This window comes from Argiope bruennichi, chromosome 5 (assembly GCF_947563725.1).
Source record: "Argiope bruennichi chromosome 5, qqArgBrue1.1, whole genome shotgun sequence".
In the NCBI taxonomy this organism is placed as follows: Eukaryota; Metazoa; Arthropoda; class Arachnida; order Araneae; family Araneidae; genus Argiope; species Argiope bruennichi.
The window spans coordinates 129,104,739-129,129,848 of NC_079155.1; the positions used below are offsets into that span (position 1 = coordinate 129,104,739).

The 25,110-nt window shown below is 32.6% G+C and overlaps 1 protein-coding gene across 5 annotated transcripts in view; it reads right to left on the reverse strand.

The window, feature by feature from the left end:
* The window catches only part of LOC129968736 (Na(+)/H(+) exchanger beta-like), a 149,608-nt gene that overhangs the window by 97,176 nt on the left and 27,322 nt on the right, over positions 1-25,110 (reverse strand). For 2 of the 5 annotated variants that reach the window (XM_056082932.1, XM_056082930.1), the window contains exon 1: positions 21,060-21,109. The exons of the other annotated variants lie outside the window; for them this stretch is intronic. In XM_056082932.1, the coding sequence (XP_055938907.1) occupies positions 21,060-21,094 (35 nt within the window). In that variant the 5' untranslated portion in view covers positions 21,095-21,109. Of the gene's footprint in view, positions 1-21,059; positions 21,110-25,110 lie in introns of those variants that run through there. 5 annotated transcript variants of the gene reach the window in all.

Sequence of the window (25,110 nt, forward strand, 5' to 3'; positions counted from 1 at the left end):
TTTTACAGCTGTATCAAACAAATAAACGAGGGCGGAGGACCAAGTAGAACAGTTAGTAAATAAACCGATGTCATTTGGTACAAAACCAGATTATGTATAAATATTAACATTTTTTTTATTGGCAGATAACTATAATAGATAAGCAACAACGAGCACAAAGCCGACAGAAACGAATCTATTTTTCTCAGACTTGTATCTGTTCATTTCTTCGACGCACGAGCATTCAAATGCTCCTAATAAATTTCCGAGAATAATTTTATTCTCGAAAAGAAATGCTATTTCTTAACATTTAAAAAAATTATTTATTTTCTCAGTATTAGTAGACTGATCCTGAAAATATTATTAAAATCTCGTAATAAGTGACACGAAGTATCTTTTTCGATTCAAGCAAGGCCTCTTCGGTTTTTATGTCACGGTGAATCCGTTTTCTTTCGCAACAGCGGGGAACTAAGCCATACAATGAATAGTTAGTTTCAAAACTATTCATTATCTCTTCATCAGACAGAAAACTAAAATCATGAAAAATTTAGTTAGGTAAATCCGTCTCCCTTTTATATAAAAGAAATTCTCTTCAAGGAATGTTAAGAATTTTGCTTTCGATGGGCTTCGTTCATCTTGAATTGCGAAATGGCTGCACTGTGACAGTGCAGATGTCAAGAACACTACGCGTAACACTGACGTATTTTAATTGCTATGTTATTTATAATAGAGAATTAAATTTCGCCTTCATCTGAAACTTCGCCTCCATTAACTTTGGTGATCTAGTAATTAACGAAGACAAATTAAATCTTACATTTTTACTTATATTTAACGCCCTTCTTTAATTTGAATTAATTATCATATTTCAACCTCTTAATCAACATATTTTTATACATATTATTATGTGCATTAACCCGTTAATCATTATATTTTTAACATAGCTAGCTTAAATTTTGAATAATTTAATGATTAGAGCAAAACTGGTTAGTTGTAGTTAAAATTAACTTAAATTACTATCAATTACTTTTTAAATTCTAAAAAAATTTAATTAACAATATAAAAATTTGAAAAATTCAGTTACCTTTTTTGTATTCCTTACCATCGTTCATAGAAATAGAAATTTTCAGAAATCACCAATCCCTTCTAACTAATTGATCATCAAAAGCCGGTCGTAACAAATACAGTGGCGGCCAAAATTGTGGACACTTTTGAAAATCGTTATGTTTTCTAACTTTGTATGCTTATAGAAAATGTAACGTTTCACAAAATGCAAACTCTTATGTATCATTTAAAGAGAATTTAATGCTCAATTAATACATATGTGGGTCTCATACGCGTTACATTCGTCGATCGTCAAGAGTCCCACAGTGTGAAGCTAATGTTTGAAGAAGTGTAGTTACTCAAGTTCCATCTGATTACAAATGACCTGTCTCTTAATAGATTTCAAGAAGAAAGGAAAAAAGATGTCCATATGATAGAGCAAATTATTTTCATTATTTTTAAAAATTTCACTTGTTTAATATACAGCAGTGCAGTAGGACAGTCCGTTATAAATGGAAGGTGTTTTTCCTTTTACCGTGGGTGTCCACCCAATAAACACTCTGATACGCCATTCGATTTCCTCATAGCAGATACTTTTTGGCAATCCCATCGACTAATTACGTAGAATAACAACCTGATGCATGTTACACATCTACAAATATATATAAATTAGAGTCTTTGACCTTGTGTATATCTCTTTCAGGGACGGAGAGTTAATGGCGCCACCAGCATCATTTGAAAATTTCTCCTCCGTTTACTATTAGTGTCTAAGGAAATGGCCCTCCCACCTCCTCAAAATATTTTACTTTAAAAATGATGCAAGCCCATTAACATTTTGTCTTCACAGCGTTCTCCTGCTGCCCCCTGCCCCTCCTCCACTCCCAAAAATGTATTAAGATTACCTCCCTGAAAGCTGTTTATCGAGCGCTTTGTTTTCTACATGCGATCTCGCCGAATTCCGACAACAAGGCGTCCACGGGACCCAACGATGACGGCCGGTTTCATTCATAAAATGATCCCCCTTTTGGGTAATCTGCCAAATCTGAGTGCAAAACTAAAGTGCGTCCCGTAAGCAATGCGCAGGCGGGAAGGGCGGCGAGACAATGGGCCTTCACCTCAGAACCTCTCTTAGGGCAGCAGACTTAGGGTCCGCCGCTCCGTCTGGACGTCTTGGTCTCGTGCCAACGGCTCGACCTCCAGGGGGGAGGGGACGTCCTCAAGATCTGCAGACGATACTCCAAAGGCTCTGTCGATCTGCCGGTAGGGAAAAACATGCACAAGTTTTAAATGGCTTACATATTGATAATCGTTGTTCATTCCGGTGGGGAGATGGAACATTCATTTCAGATGATCTTTCCCAGGAATGGAAATCGTTCTATCTTGGCACGCGTCCGACGTGGCCCATCTGAGATGACGACAACACAAAAAAAATCCCATCTATCCGAAGATTAATTTGAGGGAAATGTTATACATAAAAGAGAACAACAATAAGAGTTAACGAAATTACTAAACTAAAAATGGCAAAAAATATTTATTTTTAATAGCTTTGATAAATAGACAAAAATAAAAAAAAAAAAGACTTATAAAATATATAATTCATAAGAAATAATTTTATTGTATAAATAAGTAAATTCAATGAACAAACAGTAAACAATACTTGGAACACCAAAATTATCGAATGGAATTTCAGAAATAGATCATATCTTATTGTATGTGTGTGTGAGATAAGAGAAAAATATTTATGGTTTTTATTAAGCTCATTGCACAGAGGTAAAATCATCGAATGAATGGTAAATGGACTAAGAAATTGTTCCTCTGCGCTCATTGAGCTCACGAAATACGAATATCTAATGAAAAAGAAATCAAAACAATTTTAAACATAACAGAGAATTCTGATATTCTGAAACGTAAATGGAAAATTCTACTGACTTAAGTGAAAAAACCCTCGAATTATAGAAGAATTTAAAAATAAATGAATGAGTCAAGTGCGAATCCTATAATTGTTTTAATTTAGAAACACACACACACACACACACACACACACACACACACACACACACACACACACACACACACACACACACACACACACACACACACACACACACACACACACACACACACACACACACACACACACACACACACACACACACACATTTAATTTTAAATTTAGTTTCCCATATTACTTTTTTTTTTTTTTTTTTTTGCAGAATGATATTTGTAAAGCTTTTTAGTCGCCGATAAGTGCCATTAAAGGATGGTTTCTTGCACGTGCATTGAAATGTTTTTAAATTCTAAAATAATATTAAATTATTAAGCAAATTTAAATTTGTGGTTTACTGTGATTTTTTTCCAAATCCTTACCGTAGGCGAAGACTTTCCCAAAAAGATACCAAAAATAGAAATATATCCATAATACGTTTATATCTATTTTTACAAATAGATATAAACGGTCTAATACGTCTTTTCGCATTTAATACATATTGCTCTAAAAATGAAAGATATTTATAATCCATATGTTGCGATTTGAGAGTAAAATTTTTCTTTTTACTTTCTGAAGATGTAATTATTGATATTCTTCACCTAAAGGACACTTTTAGTAGTATTCCTTTTCGCTGAGTATTTAGAAGCTGGTTGTAAAGATATCGATTGGCAATCGATTTTTATCTCAATTCCTGGTGTGCGAGAGTTTTGTATATTTTCGAGTTATTGATGACAACCCATTATTTCAATATTTTCATTGCTAAATTATCTATCAGTTTATTACTTAAACTGATTCCGTACGAACGGCTCCATCAGGTGTGAATTTGGAAAGAAACAGATTTTAAGATTCGGTGATATTTTTAATATAATAGCAAATTATAAATTAAAGACTAAACGTAAATAAAATAAAATTACTAAAAAGATTATTTTTGAAAACTATTTTAATTAAATTATTTTCTAAAAATCAAAATTCTTAAGATTGAAAATATATATATACATGCATCAAGCGTATAAATGCTTTGTTAAATTCTAAAATTATAGACGAACTTTAAGCATACATTCCCTATATTAAATTCTTTCCAAAAAACATGCTACTTTTCTGGTCTTTTTTGAAAGGCACGAAATTTCGAATCTCATTTCTAAGAAGAATGTCCAACCAGAAAGATGTTTTCAGCCACAAATATTCGCAGCTGCATAAATACCCGCTGATTATAATTTTGCATTGGTGGGCCTGGAATCGATGCGAGAAAAGGCAGCTCAGAAAGAAACAGTCGGAAGATTTATGCAAGGAATGACAAACAAATAAGATATTTGGAAATGTTCTGTTTGTTGTCTTAAACCTATACAATTTTTATATTGCTAATAGAACAATGAGTAAGGTTTGTTGCTCAAACCGAAAAATTTTGACACTCACTGCTATGTTAAAGGAATAGATTTAACAAAATGACAGGCATTCGTGCATTACAGAAAAGATTATAACTTTTAGTATTTGATTTGTAATTCATTATACTATACAATACGGAATCCTGCCATTTTCTCAAAAATGAAACAGCATTTGTATGAAATTAATATTCAATTAAATTTATTATCAGGTTTTAAAGATACAAAAATCGTGTGCTGACATCGGGGACAGACCAGTGTTCCCAATTAACAACTCGCGTATCGGAAAATGAGGGAAAATTGTTATTGAAATTCCTCTTTGCAAACATGAAACATGCCAATCTTGGCGTAAGTATGCAAGGGAAAAATCTTCTTCTCACATTCGATCCATTTACATTGCATTATGACAGGAATTTTCTCTATGTTAAGGAATAAAAATCTTTTTCAGAAAAACCCCTAAAATGTTTCCGAAAAAACATATTCCATTCCTAGATCCCCATATTCCATTTTTTTTCTTTGCAGTACACAAAGAATTAAGTATAGTGACCATAAAACTCCACCTCTATGCTTCTCCACTTTTCTCAAGTTAGGAAAATACAAATTCTTGTTTCAAATTCTGTCTGTCATTGACCTGTATAGCATAAAAATGAAACAAGCTAGACGGATGAAATGTGTGTGCTGTCTTAACACCGGCAATGCAGATTAGCATCAAATTTAAGATTAAACGCAACTCGCAAAGGATCTGTTTGTGTGTCCGTCCGAGAACTCAGAAGGGAAGTGAGCTAAATAGAGAGTATTTTCAATTTAGCTTTAGCTTCAATCGTAAGAACTGAAATGCTGCCTTCGAACTGCGAATACAAAACGTTGACTGTTTGCCGACGCTATGTGAATGTAATGAAGGAAAAAACAGAATAAATGACACATATTTTAAACATGGTTACACCTCTAATATTATTATTATTAATATGTTTCCTCCTCTACTAATAATAAAGGAGGACGCGTTCGTGTCGGCGCTCTTGAGATCAAACCGTTTGATCTAGAATTGCTAAATTCGGCATTAAACGCTTTATTGTTGTTGTCGTGTCCATTGAAATGCAAAAAGTGAGAAAAGAAAGTCTCAAATATTGTCAAAGATTCGGAGGATCACTGCCAGCAGCTTTGGTGCTTCAGGACTGTAAAGGATTTCCTGAAGTGGATCCATCAACGGTAACCAGTCAAGCTTTAAGATATCTGCTGTAATAGATGGGCTCTCGCAGATGTGTCTCGGTGCGAGTTGAGTTTCCGGGCACTTTTTGCAGTAAATTTAGGTTCTTGTCCCATCAGGAAGGATCTTCATCTAATCTATTTTGTCATAATAATTGTAGCATTATAAAATGCTATTAATAATAATGTTATTAAAGAAAAATATGGAATATGTTCTCTTCCTATAAACCATTAAAGTGTTAATTGATCATAATACATGAATAATGCTTGATTCACGAAATTCCGTAAAACCTCAAATATCTACAACATTGTAAACTTATTTGTACGCATGTGTTATTGATATTTTTAGTATATTAAGAAAATGTTGCTAAAAAGTTTTGCTGTTTTGCAGAATACGTTTAATGACCGATTGAGTTTCACCGCTTCAAAAGAAAGTCTTTCAAGATCTATTTCAATATCAATGCTATATCAATGTTCAACAAGAATTGCAAGGGAAACAAAATAAATAAACGAATAAATCCATTCCAACTTATCTGAAGCGCTGCAATGCAAAGGGTTTTACCTTCTTCGTATGTTTACCTTCTTGTTCACGAAGTATAAAAACAATTGAAATCCAAAAATTCAATGCCGATATTTTGAAACTTCCTTAAATCCGAACCCCCCCTTTTTTTTTTACAATTATGAATATCTCAAAAATGACACGAATTGAGAGGATGAAGTGATCTCGGTGCCAGCCCGTTTGTGACAGATTTCTTTCAAATTTTGAACGAAATGTCTTCCTTTTGCGCCACAAGATGTAGATTAACTTTTTCCTTGCATATGAAAAAACAGCAATCCAGATGTGTAAAAATAATAAATAACACAGATGCCGCTCGTAATCAGCCTATCGCCGTAAGTTTGTTTTCTTCACTCAAAGGTATACAGAATGCCTTCGAGTGAAATTTTTTCCCTAGTGTATTACTGAAATATAATTTCAGATTATGTCTCTTTATCCCAAATTATAATTTCATTGTCTTTTCTGTCATCTTGTCGATTTTCATTCTAATCATTTTGTTACCTGTATCCTAAAAAGGAAGCCTAAATTGGTTTATTCATTTACTGTTTGCGCCTTGCATCAAAAACTTTAACTAAGAAACAGCAATCACTTCGTTCGTGAAAATCAGCTTAAAATGGAAAATCTTTCAACATAAACAACTAGGAAATGTCCTAATAGAAGTCTGCATTCCCCATATTTTCTAATTATTGCTGCATTGTGAAATCAACCTTGTTTCAGGAACGTTGCTTTACGCTAATCCGTTACTAATCTACATTCAACATGCAAAAATTCCATTTTTGTATTTCAAGAGGTGCAATGGGCGGCGCCCGCATATCCCTAAAGGATCCTTTTCCGCGATTAACTGTAAAGCAGAGAAAGAGATGTTCTGCTCATGTGCGAGAATGTGAATAAGATAATTAAAAAAACAGTGAACAATTGAAAGAAACTTCGCTTACGATTCTACCATCAAAATTAGAAATCTCTCAAAGTTTGAAATCGAAACCTTAAAAGATCCATCGTACCATCGATGATAGTTCAAAAAACCACAACAGGTCAGATAAATGAAACTTTATGTCCAAAAGTGTCAATCTGCATCAAACAATTGAGACCGAAAGAAATAAGTGCAAACTTCTCGCGAGATTTATTCACAAACTTGCTTTGCTATGAAAGAAGAGAAAAGATCTGTTAAATAAATCGAAACGCATCTAAAAGATGTTTTAAAATGCAGGGAAGAAAACGATTTGCAGAAATAAATTGGTATCATTGAAACGTTTACCTTTTGAACTTTAACGGTTTTTATGTAGTGCAGAAATGGTTTTTACTGAAATTACATGCTCTCAAATTATTGAGGAAAAAACGTTGAAATGTCAATTAAATCGAATCAAATTTTTATTAAAAATATAATTACAATTCTGAAAACCTTTTTTTAAGTGGCTTTTATTCATGAAGCAGTAAATTCAGCAGGTCCAAAAAAACTATGCGTACTATTTTCGGTTTTTCTAATTTATGGACATTATGCCTAGGGTCTGACGGTTTTTCAAACCCGGTTTTAAAAAACCGGTATTTAAAGTAAGAAAACTGGTTTTCCGGAACGCCTGGATATTCCAATTTTTCAAAAAAAAAAAAAAAAAAAAAAAAAAAAAAAAAAAATGGTTGGAACTGATTTGTCTAGCAGATAGGGGCTTAAAGCGATGAGATGCGAATTTATCATCAAGTGTAGGCATATTTGAATTTCTGTTAAATGGATTAAAAAAATTGAACACTGAAATAAGTTTCAAATTATTATATGCTTTAGAAGAACGAATTCAAGAAAGTATAATTAGCGACTCTTTTGCTGTATTCGCACACTTCTAGTTCAGCGGAGAAATCTAGTGTACTTTCTTTAGTTTCAAAAACCGAAATTATTAAGTTATCTGGAAAGATATTGTCTAGATTATTTCCAAATTCTTCCAAATTCTTATGTGGAAACCGATTCTGATGAAGAGCAAATCTTAGAAACTATTCGTCAGAGTAATGCTTTTTTAAAAGAAGCCATGGAAAAATCAATTGACAAGTTCATGAGCAACGAATAAAAGAACAAAAATCTTAAATTTGTTATTTGATGCCATGAAAACTATAAAACCGAGCTCAGTAGTTAATAAACGAGTATTTTCAATTTCAGGCAATATTGTGTCCAAAATTAGACTTAGCTTTAAAATTTAGTCACCGTCAGTCGACATTTTATGTTTTTTAAAATCCTATTTTCTTAGGAGAAATTAAAATTATTGAAAACAATACAAATATTATTCAAAATTTTTGTTTAAGTTTTCGTTATTTTGTGTAAATAATATGTATATGTAATCTTTAATTCCATTGAATTTGATATTGATTTCGTGTTTTGTTATTTTATATAACTTAGAGAAAATAGTTTTCCATATTCTATTTTTTTGACAAAAATTCGAAAACCGGCTAAAACCGTTTTTTTTTTTTTTTTTTTTTTTTTTTTTTTTTTGGAAAATGGAATTCGAAAACCGGTTTTTCGAAAAGTCGGTTTTTGTATAAACCCTAATTATGCCCGTCTACGAATATGTAAACACGCACTTTCATGCAGGCAAAACGCAACATTTTAAGATGGCATTCATACTGACATCTAAGCATGCTCCCCAATTAACAGCAAAAAAGGGCAACTCTATCTGACCGAAGAAATTTGATTGGTTTGACATCTGGTGACACTCTGAAGCTGCGCAGAACAAGATTTGTCATATCTCACTCGACTTCAACAAAACTTCCTCTCACCCCACCAAAGTTGTGGAGCACCGAGGACACGAGATTTTTTTCCTCCATTATTTGAAATTAAATTAATTTCTTGCATTTATTAGATTTACAGTGTTACATACTTGGAACATTTTCAAATAAAAGTATTATAAATGAAGCAGTGAAATTAAAATGGAGCACTGTAATATTTCCTATTTACCTGTTTTCAAATTCTCTGACAGTTGCTTGGCTCTGGCTTCATTTCATTTTTGTATTAGGTTGACTGAACCACAATCAGCAACTTAGACAAATTTTGCATTTGAATATTTAGAATATGTGAAAAATGTTTCGTATTTTTTTAAATCGTTTTGTTTCAAATTGTTTTTAAATTTGTTTATATATAAGAGAACGAAACCAATTTCCTTTTGTAAGTGAGCCACGTCGCTTATTTTGATGATTCCATTTGTTTTAGTAGCTATTGCTTTTGTAGCTACTGCTTATTTAGATATTAGTTTAAAACAAACAGAATACAATCAGCTTTGGAAAGGGGAGGTAGCTTCCTTCGGCTCTGCTTGTCAATGAGAGTAAAAAAGAAGCTTCTCGCCGATAGGAAAGTGAAAAACCGGAGCGCGGAATTCCAAAAATGCTCCCAACAATGGCGAGCGCTACAGCTACCAAGCTGTCATTTACATTAATGAAACGGCGCGCTCTCGTTCTGAGTGGCGAGGAAAGGATAAAGAGCAAGCGAGTGCGCTTGCTGAAGTACGGACTGTTTTCTTCCTCCCGTCATCCTTCACGCATTGTTGTTGCGCCACTCGATCCACTGCTGGAAAGGGAACATATTTTTTTTTGATTAAAATAATAAGCTATTTAATTCATTGTCACGCAACCTTCATTAAACTTTATTTCATAAACAAGTACTTATAACAAATACTAAACGAGAAGGCGAGCGTCTGTCGGCACTTTATGGGCCAGACCTCTTGGCTGAATTTAGTACAAATATACTTTGAAGGTTGGAAATGTGCGCGTCAAAGCGATTTTTTTTCAAAAACTTTAAATAGAATTTTATTCAAATTTAAGCAAAGTTTCGATGTCTTCGCGCGATAACCCTTTGCAGCTGTGCTTGCATATCAAGTTACAGTTTGTTTAGAACGAACAACTCACATATGTGAATATTTATTGATGAAGTTATTTACAAAAGCAAGTAAGTACGAAAAAAAGATGAGATTATACACAGCAGTACAAGAGCACATACAGCGCCACCTACGCCTTTCGATACTCATTCGTAACCTCCCGAAAATATAATAGACCAAAAGATATTTTTACACTATTTAAAAATTTTTAAATATTATTTTTTTATGGCACCCATTTAGTCGTGATGCAATTTTTTCCTTAGGTTTCAGTTAAAAAAATGTTTAATTGCATAATTTTCAATAATAATCATCATTGTCGCCATGAAATTCAAACTGTTTTCGTCGTTTCATAAAACATTTAATAACGTGGTTTTCTTTCATTTTTGAAGAGAAGAAAAAAAGATTCTTCGTATTGTTGGCACAGTTTATGTGAATAAGAAAATGAAGTCACACGGAAGTAAGATAACGGCCTAATTAGAAGACAGATAAAATTTCACTGAATAACGACGGTCAAGCAGAGCAAAAGTCAGAGTAACACGTACTTAAAGGCTTCTTACAATTTAAAGCTGAAAAATATTTTATGAGAAATCATGAAATCAAATGAAGCTCAAAAGATTAGACTGAAATCAAATATAGCCAATATTCTGGCGAACTAGCTGGTCGCTAAAAGCGGCTAATAATAATGGTACTAGCTATCACATTAAAAAAAAAGCATCTATTGAGGGTTTACGAGGTACAGAAGGTGAATGCGAGAAAGTAGAAATATTTTTAAAATTAATGTTCGAGAATAGATTAATCAAATGAAAAAAAAAAAAAAAATCTGTGATGACTTGCTGGTGAGTTCTGGCGTTTCCTTCTGACAAATTATTAGTGAGGAATACATAAATATTTAAAATTTTCTACTTTTTGCTTCCTTACAAGGGGAGGGCACGGGGTTGAAATCTGAGATCGGGATGAGATTTAGTATAAAGATGGCATACATTTAGAATGTTCATTCATGAAAATATTAAAACGCAATGGCCAGTCAATTTCGAGAAAATGGTCCTCACACTTTGGGTAAAGCTTATATACTGATAACTTGACTCCCGTCCAAATGATCCCAATGGCGTGGTTGTCTAGGCAACCGTCTCGTTTACGGAAGGTCATTGTTTGAACCTGGCTGGGATTTTTTTTCCATTTTAATAATTCTTATTCAATTAAAAATTTGCAAATGCTTTTAATTAATATGTTTTAAATTTTTTTATTCAAAAATAAATTATTATTATAGAAATACATAATAATAAAATTAAAATTTAAAAAATATATATAAATACAAATGCATTTTATTTAAATAAAATTATTTAAATTGCATTAACGATTTACAGACAGTTTTGATTAATATGCTATTTATTTTTATGCAATGATAAATGTTTATTATTTTAATTCTTAAATTTTAATTTAATGTTTAAAGGAAAAATAATTAAAAACGTAATATTAAAGGCTACAGATAATTTAATTTCCTTGCATCATTTTCAAACAATTAATTTTCAAATTATTTGATTTTAATAATAATAAGTTATCAATTCTAACTCAACGAAACTGTATTTATATCAAAAATTGAAGGGAGCAGCTGATATTTGTTAAATATGTAAGCAAACGTCCCCAACTGCAGTAATCAAAAGAAATAGTAGAGAGCAGGTGTTAATTTATTGAATGCGTAGGCAGATGGTTCAAAGCGTATTAAGCGTATATAAATTATTATTTAATCGAACATGATCAAGAAATAAATTCTCTCGAAAATAGTATAAAAATTCAATCAGTTGTAAACCAACAATTGTCATCACCAATTTTTAATAAGATGATAAGGTATGCATGGTAGGTTCCCAACTTTCTGATGAAAGAGACATAATAATAATTATCATAATATATTATTATAATTAATAATTATCACCATTTATGTTATATTTATTACTATTTTTTAAATATTAAATTACAATTTAAGTATTAAAATAATAAACATTTATCCTTGCATAAAAATAAGTAGCATATTAATCAAAACTATCTGTAAATCATTAAGTCAATTTAAATGATTTTTTTAAATTTATATATATATATATATATATATATATATATATATATATATATATATATATATATATATATATATATATATATATATAATTTTAATTTTATTATTATGTATTTCGATTATAATTATTTATTTTTAGATAAAAAAAATTAAAAACATATTAATAAAAAGTATTTGTAAATTTGTAATTGAATAAGAATTATTAAAAAAGAAAAAAACATTCCCAGCCAGATTTCAACCCTGTGTCCTCCCCTTCTTAGACAGAAAGATGTGAATTGAATGAAATGTGTGAAAATGATTTCCAGGCAAACCTTCAAAGTGAGTGCCCCCCCCCCCCCGACTGAACCATCACATTCACTTCTTACTAATGAACATCATCTTTACTCGATACCCCAGACCAAGTTTATTATTCAATGGACACAGTTGTGGATATTGAAGAAGCTGTTCATTGTCCAATTGAATTTTTAAATTCTCTTAATCCATCTGGTCTTCCTCCACACAAACTCATTTTAAAAGTTGGTGCTCCTATTGACTAAACTTTGATATACAGTCATTTGGCGCCTTGTAAGTCAATTCCAGTAGTGTTTGTCCTTGGGCTTTATTTACCGTCATGGCGAAACAGAGCCTAACTGGGAACTGAACACATTTAAAAACGGTAAATCAATTGGAATGAGAGAAATCTTTGATATTAAAACAGATTCTCCTACATCAGAGCCAGTTAAAAGTACTGCCTCAAGGAAAAACTCACGGACAACGGAACAACTTTGATAAATAATCATTTTTGCAAAAAAAAAAAAAAAAAAAAAAAAGAGTTTATCGCCAAATTCTAAGATGGCCGAATGTGGCGCGAACAGCAGCAATAGCGTTTACAATCGTAAGGTTTCGATGAATGCTGCAACATATTAACGGAAATGCAGAAAAAAAATCAATAAATGCTATAAAATGGAATGCACACAAAAAAAAGTTTAAGCGAAAATAATGAAAGTAAGTAGAAGGAGTATGTACAGCAAAATAAATAAATAAATTAATTAAATAAAAATGAAATCTACGATCGCAAATTTCAAGTTATCATGTGAGAATATTATTATTTTTTAAGTCATTATTTGTCTTAGTTAATTTTAATCATTAACCAGTTTAAACTGGTTTGAAACAATCACGAAACTTCTTTATCGGTATCTATCCCTATATTATATTATATATATATATCATATTATATATTTTTCTACGTGGCAAACAAAGTTTTAGAGCTCGACCGATTTTGAAATGAAATAACAGCTATGGTGTCATAGTTCTATGTCAATCTTTTTAAAACGCATCTGCTGTCAATGAAGCATACATAATAATACTGAAATACTGGTAAAAGCAGGTAAAAAATGATGATGAAAATTGCCTACGTGTATTTCGAGCTTCAAAACCCCCTAACCAAATAACATCTTGTTCTCACATGATAAGGAAATCAAGGGAAATGAGCAGGAAAGATCGAAATACAGTAAACAAACAGTAATAAAAAAAATTGTCGCAATGTAATCCCAAACAAAGCGCCACCGAAAAATTGCTACACTCAAAAGTCGCTAAATGAGTGTATATCAAAGTTTAGCCTGGACAACTTTACGTTGCACTTTCTAGAATTACATTCAAACAAAATCTTTTTGTCTTGGCATCAGGAGAAAAATCAGCCAATATATTTTACAAAGAAATATTATGAAAACAAGCTGAATTTTATTTTCATATCAGATTATACAGAATTGATAAACAAGCGTGGAACAGTGGGTACAATGACTTATTTGTCTATTTTTAAATTTTAAAACGGCTTTTCTACTGTATATTTTTAGTGAATTGTTTTGTCTTTGAACATAACTTATTTTTATCTTTTTAAGAGTCTAAGTATTTCTGAATGTGTACTATAAAAAATTGTTTTTGTAGATATTTTTGAGGATTTCTAGTTATATTTTTTATGTTTGTTTGACAGGCTCATGTCATATCGGGTGGAGGCTAGACTTATGCCGGGTTTATACTCGGACAGTAGGCAGCGCATGCGCAGAAAGAGGATGATTTATGTTTCTCACTATTTCATAAGACAGATTCAGGCGTTCCATGATTGGCTATAAATTGCAGTTTTGGCGCCCCTGAATTTTATTTTCCACTGCGCATCGTATTAAAATGGTGGATAATTACACAAAGAAACATGGTAAAATAAGAAAAAGATCAACATAGCTTAATTTGGAAAACTATAGAAAGAAAAAGGGCAAATAAAATGAAACACACACACACACACACACACACACACACACACACACACACACACACACACACACACACACACACACACACACACACACACACACACACACACACACACACACACACACACACACACACACACACACACACACACACACACACACACACAACCTCGCATCAGAAAGAAAAAAGAGCAAAAAATGTCTGAATTAATCTAAGATAAGTGATTAATTTTTTCAAGCAAAAAAAAAAAAAAAAACCCACCAAATTTTACAAATGCATGTGCAGTAAGAAAAAGATATAATACAGCCGCATGTTACTGTCCCGTTGGTACCTACTGGCGTCTTATAACTGGCCGAGTGTAAACCCGGCATTGAATTTAAAGCTAATTTTTCTTCTTGCATGCTATGGCACGGATAATGCTGTGCGGATACTGCTAGAACTTTAATATTTGTATTTAAATACTTGTTTTGCTATGAAGTTAGAAAATTAATCGTTAATGGAAGCAGATATAGAGCTGCTTGTGGTGTATTTATTCTTAATGTATGCATAAGGCGAGCATTTTTTCCCGCGAAGTTCGTGAGAGATATTAGGCATTTTATTACTTTAACATCGAGTTCTCGTTGCTGTTTAACGCACGTGGTAGGTTAAAAACCTCTGCTGTAAATATGATGCCTACCAAAAATTTCTTTTCAATTTTTTTTTTTAAATATAAAAAATAAAACAATACAAAGTTGTTTTCCCAGGCAAGTTTTCTTTTCGTTTCGTCTAAAACTAAAAAAAAAACTGCCAATTTTTGGTGAAATATCTTTTTGCACTTATCTGCTGAAACATTTTCTCAAAATCTTTCTCAGTTTGAAATGAGTCAACTTTCCTAATGAAGTGAAGCGACTATGAAGTAAGCATCACGGTACATCAAGCAAATACATTTTTTTCATAAGTTTTTGTTAATTTTAATCATATTTGCGTCCCATATTTAAGCAACACTTGCGGTGATTCAGGATTTAGAGAGAGAGGAAGAACAAATTGTCTTGTCATCCGGCTCTACCAGCACAGCAGCATTATTTCGATATCATCAGATACTGTGTGGGATTCGGATGAATATTGAGTGAGAAATATTCAACCGATTGGACATCGATCGTGACAGAGCTCACTTACTTAAGGAGTTTGGCGCAGTTATCCTGAAACATGACCCGTGGATGAAGGAAGTTCTAGAAAACGTTGGTAGATCCAGCGAACAAAGAACATGCTTGAGAACTTATTTGTCCAAACATGGAAACATCGTGACACTACAGATAAACTTTGGAACCAATACTTTAAGGAGGTTGCGTTAGCCTTCGGTTTATTAAATCGAAGAAATGGAAACTGGAAGCTCCACCCTAAAAAATAAGAAAACTGCATTGTTTTCGGGATCGCTGTAAGCATAGAATACACTCAACTCTGATGGTCTAGACTGAATCTTGAATTGCAGTCCTGTGCATTTTTGACGAATACTGGGCCAGTAAGTGGATTTCAAATTCGGTGGCTGTGCTGAGGCGCACAGTAGATCGACTAAAAATGTTACTAGTCTTGCTACACCCCCCCCCCCTCCCAGAATGTTGCGAGTACAACAAATATTTACATTAAATTGCTTAAATCATTATTAAATAAATCAAAGATCAATTAATTAATTATTTTTAAATTAATATTTAATCTGATTGTGTTCTATTCATGTGTATAGTGTGAGAACGAATTGAGCCAATTCTTTTCAAATATTCTGACTGTACCTCTCTTCCAAATTCATACATTAAAACTTTGAAAGGAACGCTCAAAAAGTCGAATGCAATGAAGAAAATAAGCTGAAACAATTTTGTTAAGTTCCACGTTTTTGGAAATAGCGCTGTTGTTAAGAATATAGCAATACTGGCGGCTTCCTGGCATAGGGGTAGCGCGTTTTCCCAGCTTTCGGGGCGTCCCGGGTTCTAGTCCGGGGCATGGTTATTCTTTACCCTGTGCTCTATCTGTGAGATCTTTGAAAGAGCCCAACTGTAAAAAGGAGTTGTGTTTGCGATATTGTCATATGAGCTAGAAGTCAGACCTCTGTCCTCGGGTGCTCAGAGGCCTTTACCCTCAGAAGCTACTGCATAAACTCGGCTTAAATCACTGACCTCGTCAGCGACCTTGTCTATTAGTAAGTGTCTTAAGTAACAACAGCAACATATCCCAATACTAATCGTGTTGAGCTCTCCCTGACTTTATTGACCACAAGTATTCTTCTAGTCATGGACTTCGAATATTGCTCACACCCTCGGGGAAGAGGCATCAGAGACTGGCTAAGGCAGGGGCATACAGGCAGTTGCCCAGGGCTCTCACATCAGAGGGGCCCCCGAATCAAAAGTTTATTTTATGTTTCCTTTTTTAAAACAAAATACCAGTACAATGCAAAATCCGTCAGTTTTACGTTAGCTTCATTAATCTATCGTATGAACACACACACAAAAAAATAGCATTTTGTCAGATTGCATTTTAAATTCAATGGTAAAATGTGGTACTTCCAGTTAAGACTAAGAGTGTTTTTAGTTTTAAGTTTAAATAGCATTTTGAATTAATTAATGAAAAATACCATAGATAAGTTCTATGTATTTCTATGCAGGGTTCTTCATTTCTGAAATAGTAAAGCTGAGGGGCTCCCCGAAAAAGTTTTTTCCCGAGCCCCAATTAGGTTAAGTAGGGCCTTGAGAGGCATGCCAACAAAATTCAACTTTGAGATGGAATGGAAGTAATGAATATATCCTCACACTTCAAATGAGGTTTTTCAGAATTGTTTCATTAAATATCCAATGCAGACGAGAGTTAGACAAGTGAAGTCACCTTTTTAAAATATTTATCACCAAAGTATCACTGGCTATTAAAATCGCATCATTTTAAGATCCGTTTTACAGAGGCTTTGAGGTGAATCTCAGCTGCACTGTAGTGCCTTTAGCTTCCCAGTTTTTGCACAATCATCCGGGTCCTCTTTCGTCCGCAAGTGATTTCTGCCAGCAATTCCACTTGTTATTCAAAGTTTTTGGGTTTAACTACTATTCCTTGAAGACTCGAGTCAGTGTTGCAAAAGAAAGCAAGCCCTTTCTGCGATAGCTGGAGCTGATCTTCAAGCTTCCACCGAGTCATTCAAATGTTTCATTTCCCCCATTAACAAGCACAATGTTTGCTGGTTAAGATAAAGCTTTTTAGCAGTTGTTTCACGGACGAGTCGAGGTTTGCTCCTAACGCTTTGATTCTCAAGGCACGTAAGTAACTTTAAAATGCGATACCCAGTAATATTGTCTATTGGGTGATAAAGCAAGCTCTCATTTTGAATTGATACTGATCGCAGAATGCTTGGAATCGAAAGAAAGACATTCTCAAATGACCGTCAACCAAGAGGAAAATCCTTTCATTTAAAAATTTATTCTTGTAACCTTTCTTTGCACTTTAAACAATACAAAAAGAATTTAAAAATTAAATGTCTCCTTCTTCATTCGCCTCTTCACGATAAATAAAGCACCTTAAAGCATTTTGACCTCGAGCTCAATAAACAAATTTGAGGCTGACGCGAGTTCCGAAAGTCTCTTCCTCTTGTTTGTCGGTGAATGAAAGAGGACGCAGCTTCCTCATTGAAGCGGTTTCGACACTCTACTGCACTTCTTCCTTTTCCGGATTTCGGCTTTCACAAGAAAAAGTGACATACATAAGATCACTTTCAGTTTCAATGCTCAAATATTAAATTCCGAGTTAATAAAAAAAAAAGAGAATTATTAAATCTGAATACAAAAGCCATTTCAACATTTATTCAAATCTAAATAGTAATGCTTCATTTATAATACATTAATATTCAAAATAAATAATACTGGGGCAACTTCATTTTCCTTTCTTTTATTTTAACAAATTTATACTTTTTCTCGCTTAAATCAAAGCTTTTCTTATCTTCTATGGAAAACACTTTTAGGCTCGTCAGTAACAACCAAAATGAGTAGATTAGTCAGAACCTCTTGCACCAGCGTGGATAAACAGTATTCTGTTATATTTGCTAAAAGTGTTAATATTGCTTCCAAACGGATTCAGCGGCAATCATCGGAATTGTAGAAAAAAAAAAAAATTAACGATTACTCTCAAAGAAAAATGTGTTTCAAGGATGCAGGAAATAAATCTGAACGGGTTCCATAACTTAACAGTTTCTTGTCTGTAAATGAAGTAATCGAGTGCAGTCTCCACCTCCTTTGTTCAGAAAAATAGTTCACCGACTTTAGAGGGAGGAGTGTAAAGCTGTGTGTTGTGGCTGCAACCAAAAACGATCTTCAACTAGCCTTACGGCGTAGTTTCAAATGGTTCAAGATATGAATGCAACCACCAAATATATTTTCAAGCAAACGTAATAATGGAAAATATCATAAACGAAGCAAAGAGTATAAAATCTTTTTACTTTCTCGTAAATGAAGGAAAGAACGAAAACGTTGTATTCCTCTAAAAATTTAGCATTCAAGCGTCTATCAACCCCTTCGTTTCGCACATCCCTGAGCACGTATTAGAATTAGCCCATTTTTCGGTGGCTTTGCCAACCACGATAATTTAAAGCAAAAAATGGGATGAACGGATAAAATTTAGTATCCAGTTTTTATAACAAAATTTCACATCGATTAAATTTCGGTTAGTATTTGTCCTAAGGAAGTCTTTCTGATCAAATGAATGCCTTAGTTAGTTATTTAGGGTTTTGTGGAACAAGAAATATGGATATGCTGCGCCAAATAGGGTTGAAGATACAAAATATACAATGAATGCCTTAACTCAAAGAGCTAGATGAGTGAAATTCAGGATATTGCTTTATCATCGATGTGTATCAAATTTTCAATCCAATCTGTCGAAGAAATGACTATTTTCCGATCTGTTTATTTGTAGGTAGATGAACTGAAACACGTGAACTGCTTAATAAATAAATTTGGTAAGTGAAGTGGAAGATTTGCATTCAGTTTTGGTCCTAACTAACAGAGAGGAAGATATCCAAAACATGTACTCGTTTTCCCTTCATTTACTAAAAATAAATACCGAGTTAATATGCTGGAAGCTTTTGGGGAGAGCATTTCTGATGTTTTGAAAGGAAATCATAGTTTGACACGCTAACTTCTTAGTTTCTACATGCTTAAAATAACTGTTCATTGAGCTTCATCGTGCATTTTTTTTTCTCTTTGCAGAGGGAGGGTAAAATTCTAGGGATTGTTGCATTCGCTTGTATATTTACTGGTAAACGAAATTTCGGAATAATGAAGGAATAAGATTAGGGCTTAAATAGGTTAATAGGTGCGAAGAGAAGGAACCGCAAGCAATAAAAAAAATGATTAATGGAAGAATCTTATTGAACCACACAATAAAGGATCCATAAAATATTTTGAGAACATTTTCATATTTGGTTGCTTTGCTCATAATATTTATGCTCTTAATTTCTCTTCCACTATTAGGTTCAGTTACTACACATTTGTTTGCATTTAGTTGCAATGTATTCATTCTGCATTCACTATCAGGAGGCAAATTATTTTAGTACTTGCCTCTGGCCTCTTGAAACACTTTAATGCGAAAATAGGTGTTTAATTTTTTAATCTTCCATAAAAAAAACTTTAAAAATCTCGTATAAAGCAAAATAGAACAAACGTACACTCAGATATAATAATAATTGAACGACTTTTATAAATTACAACAGAGCTACACATAAATGAAACGATCCGCTTATAAGTTCGAAAGAAATGCGTAAGAATCAGAAAAAAGAAAAGAACCATAATTCTTAATGCCATCGTTTTGTTCCAAGAGGATACAGTTAAAGATAATCACAATTTAAGTACGTCTGCATTTATTTCATTGTTTGTATTTTCAACAGCGTAGGGAAATTACCCTTTGTTCAAAACGGCAAAAAATATGAGGAAGGTTAAGAGTTTTTTTAGGTAAAAGAACAAATTTTGTTCAATACTTTTTTTCCCCGATTCATTGGGAAATAATAACAGAGTGTGAAATTCCATTCAGAAGAAATATTTCAAAAACATGTATTTTATCAAATATTGCACTTATTTTCCTTCGAATCTATGTAAATTTTGGAAACATCGTTTTAAAATTAAAAAAATAAAATAATATAAAATAAATCTCAAGATTGTACAAACACAAATAGAAAATGGAAGAAAAATAGCTTTATAAAAAAAATGCTACAAAATTCCCTTTTTACCAATATAAAACAAATGAAATTAAATAAAAGCGAACCATAAAATTAATATGAGAAAATCGCATTTCCAACTAGGCAGACTGAGCAGCTACTTAGGATTACTTAGCAGAAGGGAATTGCACAGAGGTGATTAAAAAAAAAAACTGTTATTAAACAAAATATTATTATACTTGTTGACAAACAAATTAAAAAAAAAATTCAAATTCTGTGGGAAAAAAAAAATTAGACAATAATACTACTGCTTTTCCATTACATTTGCTTAATTATTTTAAACATCGAACCTTTGCTTAAATATATTATTACGAAAAGCATTTGCAAACACAAACACAAACATGCGCATTTTGACAACGTTATTAGATTAAAAAATTTATCAACAAGTAAATAATATATTTTAGCTCACGTTAAAAATGCGTTGAAAGGCGAAACTAAATTGACCTGCTTATTGAAAGCGAGCCCTCATCCTCTACGGAAAATGCGAAATAGTTTCAAATATTTTTGGAGACGATGTTTGATACTGGATTTTTATGGTAGAATATTCACCTGAAATGGTTGGCCGCATTGTTCACCGCAGTCATTACATGTCATCTGCTTTTCATTACAGAAGAGACGAATTTAGACTGGCGTGAGTCACCGCTGAAAATCGTCCGCTTTTAGCCGTCAATCAAGGACACAAAGGAAGCAGGCACCTTTCGGGATATGGATTTTCAATCCGGGCGCGGTTTCTTTTGGTCATGCGACCTTAAGAGCTCTGCGGTGGACTCAACTGGACATCCGATTTATAGGGATTTTTTCATCGTTAAAATATTTCAGAGATTCAGATCAATTTTAAAAAACTTATTCGTTTATTTTATAAGATAAAATTAATTAAATTTATTAATTAATATAGTTAATCTTGATTCCATAATAATTAACGAATCAAGACATTTCGTCATGGATTGAAAACTGAAAAATCAAGGTTTTAATTTCATTAGAAAATTTGCCAGAACTTAAACCAACATTTTCTCCAATGCTAAGCGCTAGTACATTATGGACCATTACTGACCCATTAATGAATTCATAATATTATTGTCAAATTCATATTATGGGTCCATTAATTTTTATTATTGTTTCCTAAGTTATTTAGAGCTATTAGCTCTAATAAGGGATAATAGATATGAAAGTTTATCATAAGTATTTTAAAATGGTTGAATTTGGTTTAAAGTTCATTTTCTATAGCCTTAGAAAAATGGGCTTCATCGAAAACAAAAGTTAAACAGGAAAATGTTTTGTTTATTTAAATATTTTTATAACAGTTTTAAGTATTTCGTACAAAATTATATAACTAAAAGTAATAATTTACTTTTAATTTTTTGAAGGAGAAATAAAAAAAATTCAGAAAGGTTTAAAACGAAATCTTAAAAAAAGTCAATATTTTTTACCAATACTGCTATTTAAATGAATGAGTTTTTCATTTTATTCCTTTACAAGGATTATTTGAAAAAATCCAAGCGAATGCTTCATAAGGTGAGTAAAATAAAGGATCTTTTCTTTTGCCTTCGCTTAAGTTGTTTCTGTTCCATGTATTCCCAAAACAAATTTAATAAAAAAAGCTTTTAAAACACAATTTCATTAGTGTACTAAAAGGCAGAATTCCTATTTTAATTATTTTCGGATTTCTAGTGTTTCATTTATTATTCACTGTTCATGGAATTTGAAAATATTTTCCCAAATTCACTGGCAAGTAGATTCATTCTTTTGGAATCAAATTTTCCCAAAATCTATCTGTTAATAAATAAATTCCGGAAATATTTAAAAAGTGAAATGTCATTGAGATTTTCAACTTCTAGCAGATCAGCATGTGAGTGAAAATCCGATTAGAAAATTTTACCTTCACAAACATGAAATAAGTAAAGTAAAATAAAAGTGCAGAGTAAATACAAACAATGACCAAATGTCTATTAAAACCAATGAAAGGTTAGAGAACAATATGAATTTGGGGCTGAGATCTGCGATTTAAAATAAAAAGTAACGATTGTAGGTTTTTAAATAATAAATACATATAAACATTTGAGTTATTCCTCTACATTGCTTATAACAAACTGCTACTAAAAAAGCATGATGATAAATTCCTTTGAAATGTATTTGTTATCAGCATATCAAAAATTTCAATACTTTAAAAATTTTAAAAAGTATATTAAAAAGCTTCTACCAGTATATATATGCATTTGGAAGGAGAGCCTGGGCGTTCGGCCTATAATCTCCATTCCTTAGTGAATCTATTGGAAGATAACATAGCATACATAGTTTTACATAATAATGTAGTGCAGAGAGAGATAATGATTTTATTAGCTGTTAGTGAGGGGAAAAAAAAGGAAAAAGAACGAATTTTATTATTTTAATTTGAGTTATTCTTTTTCTCCTTTCTTTTAAAAAGCTTCTTCCTTCCAAACAGCAGCAGCAGCTGGAATTTATAGGTCGATGATCTTTGAACTGGAGAAAACAGATTTATTCAATTTCACGTGTTGTTCCAAAACAAAAATCTTACATCTTCCAATCCCTCCAATACAATTGTATTCATAATATTTTGTTAGAAAGTTCCGAATTTGATTCCAACGCTTCCAACTTCTTCAAAATTACTTCATTTTTAACATTACTTGGAAAGATAGCTCATGTTCTCTTTTTCATTCGAGACGGTCCTTTTACTCGATGAAGGGAAACAAGATCATCGACATCCATGCTTATCGGTGAGATTTCGCTGGTGAAAAGTCATTCATATTGTTTTATTTCTCATTCTTTTTACTTTACGGGGACAATACATTTACCTTGCTTTCGGTGACGCACCTCTTATCGATATGATATACCAATAACGAGGAATACCATAACATAAAAGATGTATCAGTCACATCCAGAATTTATCAAATCTATCTCAAATGAAATAGTAAACCGATTTCAGCTGACAGAGATCTAAAGTTTAAAGTTATCTCCAGAAGATATACCTAACCGGAATGCCGTAATTAGTAAGGCGGTGATTAAAGACAACCCATTTTCGGATTCAAACATGCACGGTTTTTCTTACTTTTAATAGTGGATTTGTTGAGATCTGGAATTTTAGCTATTCGATTTCAAACGCTTTAAATTAAATATTTTATTTTTATCTCGTTCCTTTTACCAAATTTATTATATTTAACATAACTGTTACTCTTACGTGCTTGCAGACACTCTATATTAATTAAAAGAAATACGAATGTGTTCGTTTCCAGGACATTTCATTCCCTTTAATAAAAATAAATTAAATATGAAATAATTGAAAGTTTCCATAATTGGAGTCTTATACGTAAGTATTGCATCTGCAAATAATGTAATCCTAAATTATGTAACTTGTACTCGAAAAAAAGTAACACTATTATTCTCTTTAAGAAAATTTGCATTTTTTTCCCTTTGTCGTTTTACATCTAACTCATTAAATTTCATTCGCTTTAGATGCGATTATTTACATTTTTCATGCAGAGCAGAATGATCATCTCAAACAGGAAAGATGTGAAGCGGTAGTCGATGTTTTGCAAAGCTCTTCCTGCGCCTTTCTAGCCGACATCCGTTCTCAGGGAGCGACGTCATTTCCTCTCTGTCAGGCTGCCATCCGCAGTCACCTATTGATGAATCGGTGCTCACTTGCCATGTACAGGCACACACGGACTTTTTTTTTCTTTTGCCACCCATGTATTTGACAGAGTTTTTTTTTAATGCGCAAAAATAATTACAGAGAGGTATCTTTTCCTCCCCCACCCCCGCTCCTCACTCCTCTGCATGTTCACCCTGACGCGAAAACTAACCTCCCATTCAGATAATCAAAATTTACACATCGGTGTCAAAATCTCCTATTCGTTTCTTTTTTGTTACAATTCTATTGCATGCGATTTGGCAAGAAGGTACGTGATTCGACTGAACATACCATCCATCCAACTTTCTCCCATTATCGTTCTTACATACGTGCATATATATTTGAATGGGGAAGAAGACGCGAGGAAATTCATCAACTATCGAGATAAAATGTTTTGACAACTGCAATATTTGGTTTGCTTCACAAGCGAGAATGTGAAATGTTACGATCTTAGGAAATATACTTTCAGAGTGAGGATGACCTTGGCCAATCTATAAGCGGGTGGCTGAGGGCATTGCAAACATTTTTAGGTTGTGCAATGAGTTTGAATTTAAATCAGAAAAGGTGGATAGAAAGAAGCATGTTTCATTCCCATTGAGAGGAGATGCCATCGAGAAAGTTCGACTGCACAACTTTGCAGCAGTCGACGCACAATATCACACAAATTCTTATTTTATCATCAGTGTTGGGAGAAATTTTTAATTTTCAGTCTTTGTTAAACACCGGGCTTATCGAGAATTCAATAAAATTATATAATAGCACAAACAGCGGACCATTAGAGTATTGGCTTATTATAAATAAAGATCATTTGAATCGCTAAAAGAAAACATAATAAGAGCTTAAAACAAAATTTAGGCGCTTTTTCGTTTTTACTCTAGTGTTATTGCAAGCAGAAACAAATATAAATGTTAATTATAAATGGAGCAGGAACTGGTTTGAAAATGGACAGGAGCG